Here is an 18,920-nt window from a genome sequence, read left to right as displayed (position 1 = left end):
ATAGAAAATCTTTGGAGGGAGCTGAAAGTCCGTATTGCCCAGCGACAGCCCCGAAACCTGAAGGATCTGGAGAAGGTCTGTATGGAGGAGTGGGCCAAAATCCATGCTGCAGTGTGTGCAAACCTGGTCAAGAACTACAGGAAACGTATGATCTCTGTAATTGCAAACAAAGGATTCAGTACCAAATATTAAGTTCTGCTTTTCTGATGTATCAAATACTTATGTCTTGCAATAAAATGCTAATTAATTACTTAAAAATCATACAATGTGATTTTCGGGATTTTTGTTTTAGATTCCGTCTATCACAGTTGAAGTGTACCTATGATACAGACCTCTACATGCTTTGTAAGTAGGAAAACCTGCAAAATCGGCAGTGTATCAAATACTTGTTCTCCCCACTGTATATTATAATGCTTGTAAGACTATTCTTTGACACATTGTATCTTCCTTTGAAATTCTTATAGGACAGAACATGGACACAATGCAATTGGGATCAAGAAGAAGGTACAGATATGTTGTAGGACAGCTGCATTTGAACTGCACATTTAACCTACATAGCAGTCAATACAAACTGACATCTCTTAGCATACAAATGTGTGCCAAGGACCTTTTCAGATCTTCTCAGAAATTAATCAAGTCCATGGAATGGATATAGACAAAAAGATAATTCAAGGACTATCAGAGGTAGAGAGGCGAGGCAGGGGTGAGGACATCATCCTGCTATTTTGACAGTCCCTGAAGGACAATACAGAAGAGGTATTTGCTCTTATTCCTTCCCTTTCTCTAATGTATTTTGTAATAAAATTAGCAAGTGTAGTAAGATCATTGCTTTACTTTACTAGGACTGGAGACCACAGCAGCGATCCTGCTCTTGCCCTACCTCTTCAATGAGGACCCAAGTGGCCTTTATGTCCGTGACATGGTATGCCTATGCACCAATCATCTGTTTCTTCATAAACATAGGTGTGCATGCTTATATAAAACTACAGCTGAACATTTGTTATGTTCTTTGTATGTGTATTAATCTTTTCTTACTTTTGTTGACACAGATTTCACCGCTCTTCACTCCTTTACTGCACATCGGTGGAAATCCATTTCACCATGAGAGTGAAATCCCGCTGGCCTTTGGTGGGGAGAACATCCACGCCCTCGAGGACATCCCCATGGGACTTGGGGCTCTGCTAGGGCTGTATTTTTTTAACATTTTCTCTTAAATTTCGCAAAAATGTCAGAAAAACACTTTTGTTCTTAAGTTACTGTGTTCTGGGGAGAAGAGAAGTTTGGGTGAAGTTACCAGGGCCGGTCATAAAGATGGCAAACTTCTTAACATAACTAAGTGAATATGATATACACACTAAAGCTGAAAAATCTGTATTTAGCATCAAGTCTACAATYTTGTTAGTTTACCTATGATTCATTTTTAATGTATGTTGTTTTTATTGTACATGATCATTATTTAATTTTTTATGTCATGAAAAGCACTATACAAAGTAAATGTATTATTTATTATGGTCTGACATTATTAATTAATTATTTAAATCAAAATTGTTGTTATTATTCAAATATGTTTTTATAATGGAGGGAGGGAGGACAGGGAGTTTAAAAAATGAACCCCAAAAGGGTTCTTCAAAGAACTTATAGGGGTTCCCACAAAAGGTTATTTGAGGAACCATGATAAGGGGTTCTTCAAAGAACTTATAGGGGTTCCCACAAAAGGTTCTTCAAATAACTTTTAGGGGTTCCCCCACAGTTTCAATTTGAAGAACCCCTAAAGGATAATCCTGGAACTTCTACTTTTAGAGTATATATGGATAAAAGTCACCTTGTCCGAGAGACATTTACATAGTTATACGCAGAGCCCAATTTGGGATGACTATTTTAGGGCGAAATAGAGGCCACAAAAGACAGACCTGATATCGCCCATAATTCGACGTCCTTGACCGTTACGTGCTGAGTGGGTATGACCAAAGTTATTCTGTTTAGCTACACTTTGTAGTACATTTTTACACTATAATAATTGTTTCTGATGCCGCATCGCCCGTTTTCAACGAGAATCGTTGGTTTGTAGGGGCAGTCGCTATTTAGCTTTTTGTCTGAACGTATTTTCTCAACTGCGATACCAACTCCTGTCAGCTGATGGCGATGTGCGTCTTTCAGGTGATTCTGCCACTGTGACGTATAATCTAGTCTAACTTTATGGAAAAAGGTTTAATTAATAACTCTAGCAACTCCTCTCATACTGGGAATAATTACAGGTGCACCTTACTATCTTATACCTTACTATCTTATACTATATCATACATGGTCTTAACTAGTAAACACAAATTCTAGTTTTCATCCAGTTCACATAGATAGATGGCTCAGCCCTCTTCACACCTCCAAGGTGCCACCCTCACACAGGAATACACACCCAAAGCCTACCCAAAGCCTCCGAGGCTTTTCTAAAAACTCCACTTGTTTCGCTCACCTTTTTTTCTTATTTTTTTTAACTACGTTTGAGATGTGGTATCCACTCGGCTCGCTGCCTCTCAGATCAAAGGTGGGTCCATCTGCTCCGTTCCCGAAGTGTGGTCTCCTGAGATTCCAAGTTTGAGGGATCCCTCGTGTACCATTTACCCAGGTCGTCAGGAGCGTCACCAAATGAAGATTCACATCCCCATCGCCCAAAAGTGGTTAATTTCTTTTATATCAAATAAGGAGAGACAAACTTATCACACAAGTCAGAGTTATTCTTAAACTAAATCTTTATTCACTTATTAATAAGGGAGCAGGTCAAGACAACGCACACATATAAAGTCAATAAATTGAGTGCTCTACGATAATGATGGCTGGTTGACAAATCACCCCCAGATGATTCGTTGAGAGCCACGATACAAAAGTACAAATGTCTTTTACGGCCAAGATACACCCCTTTCAACCTACATGACAAACAACAGATGTATAGAACAGGTCCCAAGATTAAGATTTGTATGAGAGATACCTATAATTCTCAGCAGACAGTATCTGCTGTAAAAACAGTTCTCTTTGTGTAGAGACCAAGGTCTGGCCCTGGGGTCATCTCTCCCTGGTACCATATAGAATAGAAACATTAACTCATGCTCTGGAATGCGGTCTCTTTAGGTTTTATCACCCAAAAGACATTGTAAATCTCCTGTCAGTGTTCTCTCCCAGAGGCCCATCCTCAGTAGAACACACAGACACAATAGTTCTAAGAACCCTCTATTCTGTTGCATAAAACAACCATTTGATCCAATAAAAGTATTATAACATAATCTTGCAGTTTTGCTCTCAGTGTTCACTGAAAGTTGACTAGTAACAACAACTGGGACCTAAAAGACACCCACCATGAGACCCACTAAATCTGCCCAAGAGGCAAACAAAAGAAAAACCCACACCAAACTTACAGACAGGAAGCAAACCAAAAAGGTGGAACAACTAAAGGTGTTGACTCTCCACATCTATCAAGACAACTGGAGCACTGGGCCAGACACTCTTAAATAGAACCTGGACCAGCTCAGGTGTAACACATACTGACTAACGAGGTGACACCAATCAGTGCGTCCTACATGCTAAAGTCCAACCTCAGAACATAAATGGAAAAACCAAAGACTTTAACACCTTCCCCCTTAAGACAACAGATATACCCTACATTTATGACTCTATGATTTTATTAGGATTGTTAATAAAATTGATTATAGACCGATTTATTATACTGCGTCAATGTGTATAGGTTGCAAGTACGTTGAAATTAAATTGTTGTTTTTTCACCTTTCACTTTCAACTAAAACCAAACTTAATATTGTACGTCGGGCATAGTCTTATTTTCAACGACATTTTGCTAGGTGGGATATCCCCTATGTCACAGTTTAAACGTGTCCAAATCAATAGTCCAAATGCAGAAACAGTTTGTGATAAATTGAAAACCTAAACATAAAATGTACTATATACACAAACATCTGCCACAATAATCATATTACTTAAACAAGCACCTTATAAACTGCACAAGCACCAGAAACGCTGTTGTTTTGACAAGTAGCAATAAATAACTGATATCGATTAGGGGGAAAATCAGGTTGTATGTGCTGTTGAAACTAACAACTAAAAAAACACATGGAAATGGGAGATATATTTTACCTCACTGGTTAGAGGACAACCTGCAGAAGACAGTCAGCTACATTTTAGAGTGATGCATTTAAATTTAGGGATCGCTAAACAAAGGAACCCAACACTTATTTGTCATCACTCATCGATATCATGTTGAAATCAATTGTGCCGAGAGGAGGGAGATGAGGTTGCACGGCCTGTTAAAAATAACAGCTCAAAAACCCAACGGAATCTGGGAGTAATGTGTACATCCCTGGTTAGAGGACAATTTGTAGAAAACAGCTCGCTACATTTTGAAGTGTTGCATTTTGATTCAAGTGGGTCACCAACATGGTAAGTGTAACACAGCTCTTTTTTTGTTAATCACTTTTTGTTAAATCACATAAATAGTACTCTTTCAATTCAGAGCCTGGATTTCCCCCCGAGGCTAATATCCATATCATGCTGAAATCAATAGAACAGGGGACAAACATTTAGGGTTCTACATTGTGACATCATTAAAATACTCCTACTACAATGTTAAAACATTCTACATTGTGACATCATTTCATTGATATCATGAAACAACTTCTTCATGTATGTATTTTCTGATGTTTGATCAGATATCTTTTATCAGAGTATCTCTTGTCACACTGATCACAGCTATAAGATTTCTCTCCTGTGTGTGTTCGCTGGTGTAGAGTCAAAGAGCCAGATGTAGTACATCTTTTCCCACATTGACCACAGCTATAGGGTTTCTCTCCTGTGTGTATTCTCTGGTGTTGAGTCAGATGGACAGATTGTCCAAAACTCTTCCCACATTGAACACAGCTGTAAGATTTCTCTCCTGTGTGTAATCTCTGGTGTCTAGTCAGATGGAAAGATCTACCAAAACTCTTCCCACATTGAACACAGATGTAAGGTTTCTCTCCTGTGTGTGCTCTCTGGTGCACTGTCAGCTCTCCAGAGTGACTAAAAGTCTTCCCACATTCGTCACAGCTATAAGGTTTCTCTCCTGTGTGTATCCTCTTGTGTTGAGTCAGATGGCAAGATCGACCAAAACTCTTCCCACATAAAACACAGCTATAAGGTTTCTCTCCTGTGTGTGTTCTCTGGTGCACTGTCAGCTCTCCAGATTGACCAAAACTCTTCCCACATTGATCACAGCTATAAGATTTCTCTCCTGTGTGTATTCTCCTGTGTTGAGTCAGATGGCCAGATTGACCAAAACTCTTCCCACATTGCACACAGCTGTAAGGTTTCTCTCCTGTGTGTGTTCTCTGGTGTAGAGTCAGAGTGCTAGATGCAGCAAAACTCTTCCCACATTGAACACAGCTGTAAGGTTTCTCTCCTGTGTGTGTTCTCTGATGAATTATAATGCCTGATGAGGTGAATCTCTTCCCACAGTCAGAGCAGCAGTGAGTTATCTTCCCTGTGGGTCTCTGCAGGCGTTTCTTGAGGTGTTCTGATCTGGAGGGACTCTTCTCTGCCTCTTCCGCATCATGATGTTGTTGAGGCTTCCCAGAGGATCCACGATAGTCCCATCTCTCTCCTGTGTGAACAACAAAGTCAGACAGATGGTTAAAGGCCCACAACAGCGGTAATCCACTGTAAAAGGTGATGCCAACAGCGTAGCCATGATGTTGTACAACAATTGACGTCTGTAATGAATGTTAAAATTATTTGACAATTGTCTTAAAATGAGCAAGAAGTCATATTTTGTCTTGTTTTCACATTAGTAGAAACATCTAAGATTGTTGACTAGAAATAAGTTATTCATGTTGTTGAAACTCTAAGCAGTGTGCCAGACGACTTTTGGTCTCCAATATAGGCCCCTTTCTGTGTTTGCTAGAATTGCGGCACGAGGGCAATTTGATTGCAGAAACTCCTCACTGCTAATGAGGAAACCAATAGTTATGGATGTACTATATCTGCCTGGAGCAAAAATGGTGAGCAAAGATTTTAGTTTTTCACAATGTATTCTGAATGTGAATGGGGGAAAACTCAGGGGAGTAACCTCCATTTCCAGGTTGCTTATGAGTACTTTCACACTACTTTGGATTATAATTGTAAGGCTCGTTTGAATGTCCTGTTTAATATAATGTTTGCTACAGTATTAAGAATTATGTGTAATTATTGAAGAATCACGTTAATGACAGTATCCATTTGGGTGTTGTCAATAAAGTTAAGACTTTGTGTATTTCACCTTTATTTAACCAGGTAGGTCAGTTGAGAACAAGTTCTCATTTACAACTGCGACCTGGCCAAGATAAAGAAAAGCATTACGAAAAAAAGAAAAAAAAATACGCCGTAGTAGCAAAGTAATTACAATTTAGCAAATTAACACTGGAGTGATAGATGTGCAAGTAGAAATACTGGTGTGCAAAAGAGCAACAAAAGTAAATAAAAACATGGGGATGAGGTAGGCAGTTGGATGAGCTATTTACAGATGGGCTGTGTAACAGCTGCAGCAATCGGTAAGCTGCTGAGATAGCTGATGCTTAAAACCTGTTGAGGATAGAGGGCGCTATTTTCACTTTGGGGAAAAATCGTGCTCAATTTAAACGGCCTCGTACTCTATTCTTGCTCGTACAATATGCATATTATTATTACTATTGGATAGAAAACACTCTCAAGTTTCTAAAACCGTTTGAATTATATCTGTGAGTAAAACATAACTAATTTTGCAGCAAACTTCCTGTCAGAAAGTGAAAAATCTCAAATCGAGGCTCTGTTCCAGGCCCTCCCTATCATTTTGCTTGAGATTTATGACTATACATGCACTTCATACGCCTTRCACTAGATGTCAATAGGCTGTGAGAGGTGAAATGGAGTCTCTAGCTCTTTCTATGGTGAAAAGAGGCCTCTTGGAATGGAACCCAATTTCCTCTGTTCAGGATGACGCGGGATGGACATCAGCTTTGGCTTCTGTAAAGCTTTCCCTATAGACGTGTAATATCTCCGGCTTTGATTTTATTTGATAAATGTGACAATATCATCGTAAAGTATGTTTTTTCAATATAGTTTAATCAGATTATTGAATTTTTTTCGGGAGTTTTTGCGTGTTCCGTTCCCTGCGTTTGTTCACGAAGGAGAGCTTAGCGGCACTTGGCTAGTTTTGCTTGCTAATTCGCGAGGGAAAAAGGCCATTCTAAAACCAAACAACGATTGTTCCCGACAAAGGACCCCTTGTACAACATTCTGATGGAAGATCATCAAAAGTAGGACCCATTTATGATGTTATTTCATATATCTGTCGAAAATTGTTTACTATTAGTTTGCGCCCAGATTTTGGGCGCTCTCTCGCCATAACGTAAGCTGGATGTCGTACTGAAGTTATTTTTAGAATTCTAACACGGCGATTGCATTAAGAACTAGTGTATCTATCATTTTCTATACAACATGTATTTTTAGTAACGTTTGAATAGTTATTTGGTCAGAATAGGTGAGTGTCAGAAATAGATCCGGACATTCTGGGAAAAAGATGCTACATGTTTACAATGTATAACCACGGAATTCAGCTCTAAATATGCACATTTTCGAACAAACAATATATGTATTGTGTAATATGATGTTATAGGACTGTCATCTGATGGAGTTTGAGAAGGTTAGTGAAAAAAATTAATATCTTTTGCTGGTTTATTCGCTATGCTAACGTGCCTAACGAATCAATGCTGTTGTGTGTTGGCTATTGTAGTAAGCTAATATAATGCTATATTGTGTTTTCGCTGTAAAACACTTAAAGAATCGGAAATATTGGCTGGATTCACAAGATGTTTATCTTTAATTTGCTGTACATCATGTATTTTCATAAATGTTTTATGATGAAGTATTTCAATTTGTCTCTGTAATTACTCTGGCTGCTTCTGTGCTATTCCGATTGTAGCTGCAATGTAAAACTATGATTTATACCTCAAATATGCACATTTTTCGAACAAAACATAGATTTATTGAATAACATGTTATAGACTGTCATCTGATGAAGTTGTTTCTTGGTTAGTTGGTTGGTTATTGTTAGTTTGGTTGGTTTTGTGCATGCTACCTGTGCTGTGAAAAATGTATGTGCTTTTTTTGTATTTGGTGGTGAGCTAACATAATATACGTGGTGTTTTCGCGTAAAACATTTAAAAAATCGGACATGTTGGCTGGATTCACAAGATGTTTATCTTTCATTAGCTGTATTGGACTTGTTAATGTGTGAAAGTTAAATATTTTAAAAATATATTTTTTGAATTTCGCGCTCTGCCTTTTCAGTGGAATGTGGGAGGAGTGGCGCTAGAGGAACCCCTGTCCTAGACAGGTTAAAGTTAGTGAGGGAGATATGTCTCCAACTTCAGCGATTTATGCAATTCGTACAGTGGAGGTAAACCTAGGAATTGAGTGACGATAAGAGAGGTTTCATCTCTGAAGGCACCAGTTATGATAGGTGAGATCACCGCATGTGTGGGAGGTGGGAAAAAAGCCTGAGCCATGTTGAGTGGGACTAGGGGCTCCGCAGTAAACTAAAACAATGATAACTACCCTAAACAACAGTATACAAGGCATATTGACATTAGAGCAATATAAAGTGAGGCATAAAGCAATCACAGGCGCTCCTAGTGGCCGGAGACTTTAAAGCAGGGAAACTTAAATCAGTTCTACCAAATCTCTATCAACATGTTAAATGTGCAACCAGAGGGAAAAAAATGTAGATCAACTGTACTCCACACACAGAGACGCGTACAAAGCTCTCCCTCGCCCTCCATTTGGTAAATCCAACCACAACTCTATCCTCCTGATTCCTGCTTACAAGCTAAAATTAAAGCAGGAAGCACCAGTGACTCGGTCTATAAAAAAGTGGTCAGATGAAGCAATGCTAAACTACAGGACTGTTGTGCTATCACAGACTGGAACATGTTCTGGGATTCTTCTGATGGCATTGAGGAGTACACCACATCAGTCACTGGCTTTATCAATAGGTGCATCGAGGACGTCGTCCCCACAGTGACCAACCCAAATCCCATACCTCAACCAGAAGCCATGGATTACAGGCAACATCCGCACTGAACTAAAGGGCAGAGCTGCCACTTTCAACCCGGAGGCTTACAAGAAATCCTGCTATGCCGTGCAACGAACCATCAAACAGGCAAAGCATCAATACAGGGCTAATATTGAATCATACTACACCGGCTCTGATGCTCGTTTTATGTGGCAGGACTTGCAAACTATTACAGACTACAAAGGGAAGCACAGCCGAGAGCTGCCCAGTGACACGAGCCTACCAGACGAGCTAAACTACTTCTATGCTCGCTTCGAGGCAAATCACCGACAACAATGAGACAGCTTATAGGGAGGAGGTCAGAGACCTGGCCGTGTATTTCAGCACCTGGCAACGCAGATGCTCGTTGGCGCGTGTGAGCAGTGTGGGTGCAATGATTGAATAATATGTATGTGTAAATTGATTTTGCAACGTTCGCACACGCAACACATCCGGTTTGGGCAGCGTGTAAGTGGACGAGGGTGTGTCTTTTAAGTGTTCGGACCGCTGCCAATATGTAGCTGGCTAACCTCAGAAAAGAAGAAGACATGGTAGGAACCAAAGTGTTGGTCAGTGTTTCCAGGTGACCCTAATTAGATCTTACATTACATGTTCTTACTTCATGTAGCCGGCTAGCTAGCCAACATATTTATACTTCGCTTACTCCTCTCTGATAAGATACCGCTGCACAAACATGCTTATCTAGGCCTACACCAGCACTGGTACCAGGCAGTATTAGCTAGCTACGTTTGAGCTGACTCTTAATACATTTAGCAAGCTAGCTAGCCCGCTAACTAGAAATTAGTCAAGTCAATAAACGTTGGGTAGTTAGTTAGATAGAATATAGTTAATATACTGGCAAGTTTGATGTATAAGTAGCCAACTAATGTTAGGTAGCTAGCTAACATACAGGTACATACTGCTGTAATGATATGCTATGTGGTTCGTAAAGACAGCGTAGCTAACAAATTATCAGCCAACGTAACTTATTTGAAAAGTCACTACTTTATTACATTGCTCAACATTTTCTTAACATGTGTCATAATTAGTTAAAGCAATGAATTTGTATCTGCTCTCGTGGGACTTTGGCTGCATATTTTCGCCATATTCTTCAAACCTGAAAAAGTTGTGAAGCCACGCCCATTTTCTGAAGAATTGCATTATGTGCCCTAAAAGTACAGAAATAGTGTCCACTGCGTGTATACTTCGTATTTTGGCAAATGTGGTACAACATCCAGGAATTTTTGGCATTCTAACTGTATCCATACAAATAAGGGAGAGGGAATTAGGGGGATACCTAGTCAGTTGTCCAACAATGTATTCAACTGAAATGTGTCTTCTGCATTTAACCCAAACCCTCTGAGTTGCGGGGGCTGCCATAATCGAGATCCATGTCTTCGGCTCCCGGGGAACAGTGGGTTAACAGGCTTGTTCTGGAGCAGAACGACAGAGTTTTACCTTGTCAGCTCGGGGATTCAATCCACCAACCTTCCGGTTACTGGCCCAAAGCTCTAACCACTAGGCTACCTCCTCTAACCACTAGGCTACCTCCTCTAACCACTAGGCTACCTCCTCTAACCACTAGGCTACCTCCTCTAACCACAGCTAACCCTTCCTCTAACCACTAGGCTACCTCCTCTAACCACTAGGCTACCTGCCGCCTTAATAAGCATACTATATACTCAATTTACGTCACAAATAGTGCGGTTAGTATGAGTATTCAAACACAGCTCGGGTCTTTGGGCTGCCATTCTGTTTGTATTTAAATCCTAGATTGCCCCTTTAGCAAAGCCACAACAATCAACCAATCTGCAGTTCAAACAATAACAAAACTAATTCCACCACTGTTTTGGTAATAAGATGATGGGACAGGAGAAATGTAACGACTCTCAAATTCATAGACAGACCTATGGATGCAAGGACTGACCATCCATGATATCAACATTATAGTTTTAACCATGTTGAGGCAATACAGTGTTGATTTACATTGTTTCTTAACAGAGTAAAAAAAGCTTATTTTGGGTTCTGATGGGGTACAACAGTTGAACTAAGCTCATGAGGCATTTGTGTTATATTCTTCAAGAATCAATGGATAGAAATAAATCATTTAAATGTAGCAATTGCAGATTTCCCCTTTAACACCACACATCAGTTCAACAACTGCCTCTGTTTTTAACATAGTAACGGTACCTACAGTTGAAGTCGGAAGTTTACATACACCTTACCCAAATACATTTAAACTCAGTTATTCACAATTCCTGACATTTAATCCTAGTAAAAATTCCCTGTCTTAGGTCAGATAGGATCACCACTTTATTTTAAGAATGTGAAATGTCAGAATAATAGCAGAGGTTACAGTAGGTTATATCCAAGTGGTTGTATCTCTCTAGGTCATGCCAGTAGGATACAGTAGGTTGTATCTCTCTAGGTCATGCATGACACAGTAGGTTGTATCTCTCTAGGTCATGCCAGTAGGTTACAGTAGGTTGTATCTCTCTAGGTCATGCCAGTAGGATACAGTAGGCTGTATCTCTCTAGGTCATGCCAGTAGGTTACAGTAGGTTGTAACTCTCTAGGTCAAGAGAGTTTGTTGCAGTTAGGTTGTAATCTCATCTAGGTCATGCCAGTAGGTACAGTAGTTGTGATACTCTCTTAGGTCATGCCAGTAGATTACAGTAGTTGTAAACTCTCTAGTCATGCAGTAGGTTACAGTAGTTGCATCTCTCTAGGTCATGCCAGTAGGTTACAGTAGGTTGTAACTCTCTAGGTGCAATGCCTAGTAGGTTACAGTAGGTTGTAACTCTCTAGGTCATGCCAGTAGGCTACAGTAGGTTGTAACTCTCTAGGTCATGCAGTAGGTTACAGTAGTTGTAAATCTCTAGGTCATGCCAGTAGGTTAGTAGGTTGTAAACTTCTCTAGGTCATGCCAGTAGGTTACAGTAGGTTGTAACTCTCTAGGTCAAGAGAGTTTGTTGCAGTAGGTTGTAACTCTCTAGGTCAAGAGAGTTTGTTGCAATAGGTTGTAACTCTCTAGGTCATGCCAGTAGGCTACAGTAGGTTGTAACTCTCTAGGTCATGCCAGTAGGCTACAGTAGGTTGTATAACTCTAGGTCATGCCAGTAGGCTACAGTAGGTTGTGTCCAAGTGGAAACAATTATCATCCCAATGTGAAAAGTATCAAATTTGATCAACAACAAAATGAATGGCTTACTTGCTACGTGAGGTTTACTTCATCTAACAGAAGTTTGGTAATGCTTAAGTTGTTATGTGGACACGTGACATACCGACAACCTTGATAAAAACACTATAGGAGTTGTCTCCAGATCGCTATGCATATTCATGCTAGTAGGTTAGCATCTCTCTCCATTAAATACAGGCGGTGCATATTCATGCTAGTAGCTTAGCATCTCTCTCCATTGAATACATGCGGTGCATATTCATGCTAGTAGTTTAGCATCTCTCTCCATTGAATACATGCGGTTGACGTCAACAACCCTCATAGAACATAAACAATAGTTTACAATAATAAGAAGTATCCACCAATCCAAAGAAAGGATAGGCGGGAGCTAGACAACCCGCAGTGCCGCTTTGTGGACAACGACTCCCATTGTTAGGGCAGAGAGACATCTTGTCAGTATATCCATAATCTTTGGTGTAGCAAACCCAACTCTCGCATGGCACTATTGGGGGGAACGGTGTGTAGTAAAACATCACTACACGGAGATCACAACATGCCATGCCCCCCAGTCTACGGTCAGCAGATATATATTTGAGAAGGGTCTATGGTAAGTCACTTTTTGGAAACGGAACGGAAAAAACAAGGGGTAGCTTGCTCTCTACTTCGTCTGACGGGCCAACTCCGAATATCCAAAGTTAAAAACAAATTGAAGACGGTACTTACTGGTGTTAATCAGATCTCCTATCTCCTCCTCTTCATCTTTCAATGTGACAGTAATCTCCCCTTCCTTCTTCACTCCAAAAACGGCATCCTCCTCTTTCCCTTCCTCCTCTTCTTTTACTGTAACATCCCCCGCCTCCTCTTTCACTCTGAACGCGTCTTCCTCTTCTTTCACTGAAACGTCTTTCTCTTCTTCTTTCACTGTAACAGACTCACCCTCTACTTCTTGTTTTACTGTGACATCCTCCTCTTCCTTCTCCTCTTTCACAACAATGTTCTGCCACAGACCCTCTTTCTCCGTCCAGCAGACCTCCTCTTCTTTAACAGGAGGAGAGTAGTTTAGGGAGCTCATGGTCGAGGATGTTAGCTAGCTATCATTAGCGACTACGCTCGTGCTAACTAAACCAGCAAGCTACTATAGCTGACTAATACAAAATAACGTAATATTAAATTAAATAGGTTAACAAGTAGATACGACAGAAGTGTGTCTACAACACAGTAGCTAATATACACCGAAAGCGTATAAATAGCTTGAATCTTTCGGTTATGTTGGCTAGCAAGCTACCGGGGTGGTTGACGAGCTGTTTCTGAAGAACCGTCCACTAGATTATACGTCACGGCAGCAGCATCGGCTGAAAGACGCACATCGCCGTCTGCTGACTGGAGTGGGAAACGCAGTTGAGGATCATATTTTATTTTCAGACAAAGATTATTTTAAATGGATTTAATTAAATAATACTATTATATTGACACATACAAAGACAGGAATGTGTTGATTGATTAGTGCGAATATTTTTTTTTTACTACAGCACATTTAAGGCAGTTTCAATAAGTCATACTAAATCAAAAAAAAAAAGGTTTTTTATTTTTTTATTTAACCTTTATTTAACCAGGTAGGCCAGTTGAGAACAAGTTCTCATTTACAACTGCGACCTGGCCAAGATAAAGCAAAGCAATTCGACACATACGACAACACAGAGTTACACATGGAATAAACAAACATACAGTCAATAACACAATAGAAAAAAAAGAAAGTCTATATACAGTGTGTGCAAATAGCATGAGGAGATAAGGCAATAAATAGGCCATAGTAGAGAAGTAATTACAATTTAGCAGATTAACACTGGAGTGATAGATGAGCAGATGATGATGTGCAATTAGTGATATTGGTGTGCAAAAGAGCAGAAAAGTAAATAAAAACAATATGGGGATGAGGTAGGTAGATTGGGTGGGCCATTTATAGATGGACAATGTACAGCTGCAGTGATCGGTTAGCTGCTCAGATAGCTGATGTTTAAAGGTAGTGAGGGAAATGTAAGTCTCCAGCTTCAGCGATTTTTGCAATTCGTTCCAGTCACTGGCAGCAGAGAACTGGAAGGAAAGGCGGCCAAAGCAGGTGTTGGCTTAGGGGATGACCAGGGAGATATACCTGCTGGAGCCCGTGCTACGGGTGGGTGTTGTTATTGTGACCAGTGAGCTGAGATCAGACGGAGCTTTACCAAGCAAAGACTTATAGATGACCTGGAGCCAGTAGGTCTGCCGACGAATATGTAGCGAGGGCCAGCCAACGAGAGCATACAGGTCGCAGTGGTCGGTGGTATAAGGGGCTTTGGTAACAAAACGGATGGCACTGTGATAGACTGCATCCAGTTTGCTGAGTAGAGTATTGGAAGCTATTTTGTAGATGACATCACCAAAGTCGAGGATCGGTAGGATAGTCAGTTTTACTAGGGTAAGTTTGGCGGTGTGAGTGAAGGAGGCTTTGTTGCGAAATAGAATGCCGATTCTAGATTTAATTTTGGATTGGAAATGTTTAATATGAGTCTGGAAGGAGAGTTTACAGTCTAGCCAGACACCTAGGTATTTGTAGTTGTCCACATATTGTAACGTCAGGTGAATGATGGGTGTAGAGTCAGGCGCAGAGAGAGCAAAAGTATTACGGGGACAAAACGCTTTAATGTCCACAGCATAAAACAGGAACAGGTACAAAAAGGTGACGCCAAGACACAGGCGCAAAACAACCCACAGACCACTGTTTAAATTAAGCTGGACAGCGAAAATCCCACAATCCAATAATCCACTCACGACGTAAAACATGAACACACAAAATAAGCCCGCACAAACACTAGCGGGCGAAACTAACCTAAATAGTACCCCTCCCAAAACCCCAACAAGAAACAGNTTTAGCAGATTAACACTGGAGTGATAGATGAGCAGATGATGATGTGCAATTAGTGATATTGGTGTGCAAAAGAGCAGAAAAGTAAATAAAAACAATATGGGGATGAGGTAGGTAGATTGGGTGGGCCATTTATAGATGGACAATGTACAGCTGCAGTGATCGGTTAGCTGCTCAGATAGCTGATGTTTAAAGGTAGTGAGGGAAATGTAAGTCTCCAGCTTCAGCGATTTTTGCAATTCGTTCCAGTCACTGGCAGCAGAGAACTGGAAGGAAAGGCGGCCAAAGCAGGTGTTGGCTTAGGGGATGACCAGGGAGATATACCTGCTGGAGCCCGTGCTACGGGTGGGTGTTGTTATTGTGACCAGTGAGCTGAGATCAGACGGAGCTTTACCAAGCAAAGACTTATAGATGACCTGGAGCCAGTAGGTCTGCCGACGAATATGTAGCGAGGGCCAGCCAACGAGAGCATACAGGTCGCAGTGGTCGGTGGTATAAGGGGCTTTGGTAACAAAACGGATGGCACTGTGATAGACTGCATCCAGTTTGCTGAGTAGAGTATTGGAAGCTATTTTGTAGATGACATCACCAAAGTCGAGGATCGGTAGGATAGTCAGTTTTACTAGGGTAAGTTTGGCGGTGTGAGTGAAGGAGGCTTTGTTGCGAAATAGAATGCCGATTCTAGATTTAATTTTGGATTGGAAATGTTTAATATGAGTCTGGAAGGAGAGTTTACAGTCTAGCCAGACACCTAGGTATTTGTAGTTGTCCACATATTGTAACGTCAGGTGAATGATGGGTGTAGAGTCAGGCGCAGAGAGAGCAAAAGTATTACGGGGACAAAACGCTTTAATGTCCACAGCATAAAACAGGAACAGGTACAAAAAGGTGACGCCAAGACACAGGCGCAAAACAACCCACAGACCACTGTTTAAATTAAGCTGGACAGCGAAAATCCCACAATCCAATAATCCACTCACGACGTAAAACATGAACACACAAAATAAGCCCGCACAAACACTAGCGGGCGAAACTAACCTAAATAGTACCCCTCCCAAAACCCCAACAAGAAACAGGTGAAAACAATTAGACAGACATAAACGAAAAGGAAAAAGGGATCGGTGGCAGCTAGTAGACCGGCGACGACGACCGCCGAGTGCCACCCGAACGGGAAGGGGAGTCACCTTCGGTAATATTCGTGACACATATTCTAAGTCAGAACCGTCCAGAGTAGTAATGCTAGTCGGGCGGGCGGGTGTGGGAAGCGAACGGTAGCTAGCTACTGTAGGTCTATACTGCTCCCACATGGTGTAACAATACATCATGTAGATGTATATAATGAACAGATTAGGTCTATATTGATCCTACATGGTAAGAATACATCATGTAGATGTACACTACAGTTCAAAAGTTTGGGGTCACTTAGAAATGTCCTTGTTTTTGAAAGAAAAGCAATTTGTAAACAGTGTGTGGGCCTTTTTGTTCTTTAACAAAGCTTTTGTAAACAGTGTTTTTGCATGCAGCAATTCAACCATGAAGGCCTGATTCACACAGTCACCTCTGAACAGTTGATGTTGAGATGTGTCTGTTACTTGAACTCTGTGAAGCATTTATTTGGGCTGCAATCTGAGGTGCAGTTAACTCTAATGAACGTATCTTCTGCAGCAGAGGTAACTCTGGGTCTTCTTTTCCTGTGGCAATCCTCATGAGAGCCACCCATACATTGTCACAACACAACTGATTGTCTCAAATGCATTAAGAAGGAAAGAAATTCCACAAATTAACATTTAACAAGGCACACCTGTTAATTGAAACTAATTCCAGGTGACTACCTCATGAAGCTGGTTGAGAGAATGCCAAGAGTGTGCAAAGCTGTCATCAAGGCAAAGGGTGCCTGCTTTGAAGAATCTCAAGTTAATACCTGATTCCATTTGTGTTATTTCATTGTTTTCATATCTTCACTATTATTCTACAATGTAGAAAATAGTAAAAATAAAGACAAACCCTTGAATGAGTAGGTGTGTCCAAACTTTTGACTGGTACTGTATGTAAATGTGATATTTCAGTTGATGTTTTCTATACATTTGAAACATTTATACAAATATGTTTTTGTTTTGTCATTATGGGGTATTGTGATGTCATTATGGGGTATTGTGATGACATTATGGGGTATTGTGATGTTATTATGGGTATTGTGTGTAGATTAATGAGGGAAAAAATATTTTATCCATTTTAGAAAAAGGCTGTAACGTAACAAAATGTGGAAAAGGTGAAGGGGTCTGAATACTTTGCGACTGCACTGTATATATAGGGGCAGTACTTTGTGACATCACTTCATGAAACAGGAGGTACAAATATATAACATAGGTTCACAATATCAACATTCAATGTATCAAAATATATGACCAAGCTGGAAGTGGAAACGCCAGCCCAGCCACAATCTTAGAGGTTCACTGATGATCAACCTCCTTCACATCTGACTCCTGATGATCAACCTCCTCCTTCACATCTGACTCCTGATGATCAACCTCCTCCTTCACATCTGACTCCTGATGATCAAGTCCAGTGATCAATCCAGAGCGTCTTCTTTTTGGGGCATCCCGATGGTACGACGTTATCCAATAGGCCGTCATCACCACCACCGCCAACAAGTTAATTGCATTCAGGTTATCAATGGAGAACATTAGCAATGATTACATTGGCAATGCACAGGAGAAACCCTTTTTTTAACTCAGTCGATCCTAAACTGCGGAAAAACTTTTGGAAGTCTTTATCAAAGTCTGTGCCTGTGTGTGGACAAAATGATATCCTTATTATACAAGAGACAAATTCACGGACTTTACAGCACAACACCACGAAGTCATGTCTTAAGTGTAAAACTAACAATGACTCAATAATCCATCTGGAATTTTATGATGTCATAAAGTTAATGGCGGAGTTAGAAAGTTGGCAGTCAGAAGTGCAGTTACAATGTAAATTACTTTTAATCTGTCTGCTCTGTATATTTCAAAACATGGCATTTTGAGGTGCAGGAGATCACCCAGAGCTTGACGATAATCTTTTCTCATCAATCATCTTAAATATTACTTAATTAAAACCTGGAAATCAACCAATCCTCTATTGTTAATTCCATAGAAGGATAAAATGCTTTATTATCTAAAAGTTAAAGTGACGGAAGAGAATAAAATGGTGCTGATGCGCGGCTCGCTGAGATGGCTGGCTTTTCTAGTGGGTCTGGCAGGTGTGATGTAGTTAAAATTCTCTAGGATAGGGCAGCATTTCACTTTTGGATAAAATGTGCCCAATTTCAATCTTCCTTACTCATCCCCAGAATATAAGATATGCATATTATTCGTATATTTAAAGAAAAACACTGAAAGTTTCTACAACTGTTTGATCTGTCTGTGAGTATCACAAACATAGTAGCAGGCAAAACCCAGAGACTAACCATTCAGATTTTTTTTTTGAGGTCACCGTCTGTTCAATGAGTTTCCATTGGGATACTAGATTTCTAATCAACTTGTTTGCAGTTCCTACCGCTTCCACTGAGATGTCACCAGTCTTTGGAAATTTGAGGTTATTCCTTTGTGAAATGAAGAAGAACGGCCATCTGGAATCATGTAACATTAAATCAAATCAAATCAAATCAAAATTTATTTGTCAACATACACATGTTAGCAGATGTTAATGCGAGTGTAGCGAAATGCTTTGCTTCGATGTTCGCCAGATAGTGCATATAACCA

General features: G+C 40.3%; 2 protein-coding genes across 5 annotated transcripts in view; one reads left to right on the top strand and one right to left on the bottom strand.

Annotated features, from left to right (window-relative positions):
- The first annotated feature begins 462 nt into the window (after positions 1-462).
- The window catches only part of LOC139025511 (zinc finger protein ZFP2-like), a 118,262-nt gene continuing 99,804 nt past the window's right edge, over positions 463-18,920 (top strand). Inside the window, exon 1 of the transcript XR_011477103.1 lies at positions 463-504. The gene's annotated coding sequence lies outside the window, so the exon portion shown is untranslated. The remainder of the gene's footprint in view (positions 505-18,920) is intronic.
- LOC139025510 (zinc finger protein ZFP2-like) lies at positions 4,494-13,801 on the bottom strand. 4 transcript variants are annotated; one of them, XM_070440654.1, is made up of 3 exons: positions 13,180-13,801; positions 13,002-13,092; positions 4,494-5,635 (listed from the first exon to the last, which is right to left on the bottom strand). In XM_070440654.1, exons 1-3 carry the CDS (start codon positions 13,348-13,350, stop codon positions 4,677-4,679), a joined length of 1,221 nt encoding a protein of 406 aa, XP_070296755.1. In that variant the 5' UTR covers positions 13,351-13,801; the 3' UTR covers positions 4,494-4,676. The 4 variants fall into 4 exon arrangements, with proteins under 4 accessions (XP_070296755.1, XP_070296754.1, XP_070296753.1 ...); XM_070440653.1 differs by having other exon boundaries at positions 13,002-13,107; positions 13,147-13,799; XM_070440652.1 differs by having other exon boundaries at positions 13,126-13,797.

The sequence above is a fragment of the Salvelinus sp. IW2-2015 genome, unplaced genomic scaffold (assembly GCF_002910315.2).
Source record: "Salvelinus sp. IW2-2015 unplaced genomic scaffold, ASM291031v2 Un_scaffold2797, whole genome shotgun sequence".
Classification (NCBI taxonomy): Eukaryota; Metazoa; Chordata; class Actinopteri; order Salmoniformes; family Salmonidae; genus Salvelinus; species Salvelinus sp. IW2-2015.
Note: the sequence above shows the minus strand (reverse complement) of the source record. Positions and strands in the feature narration are given on the sequence as shown.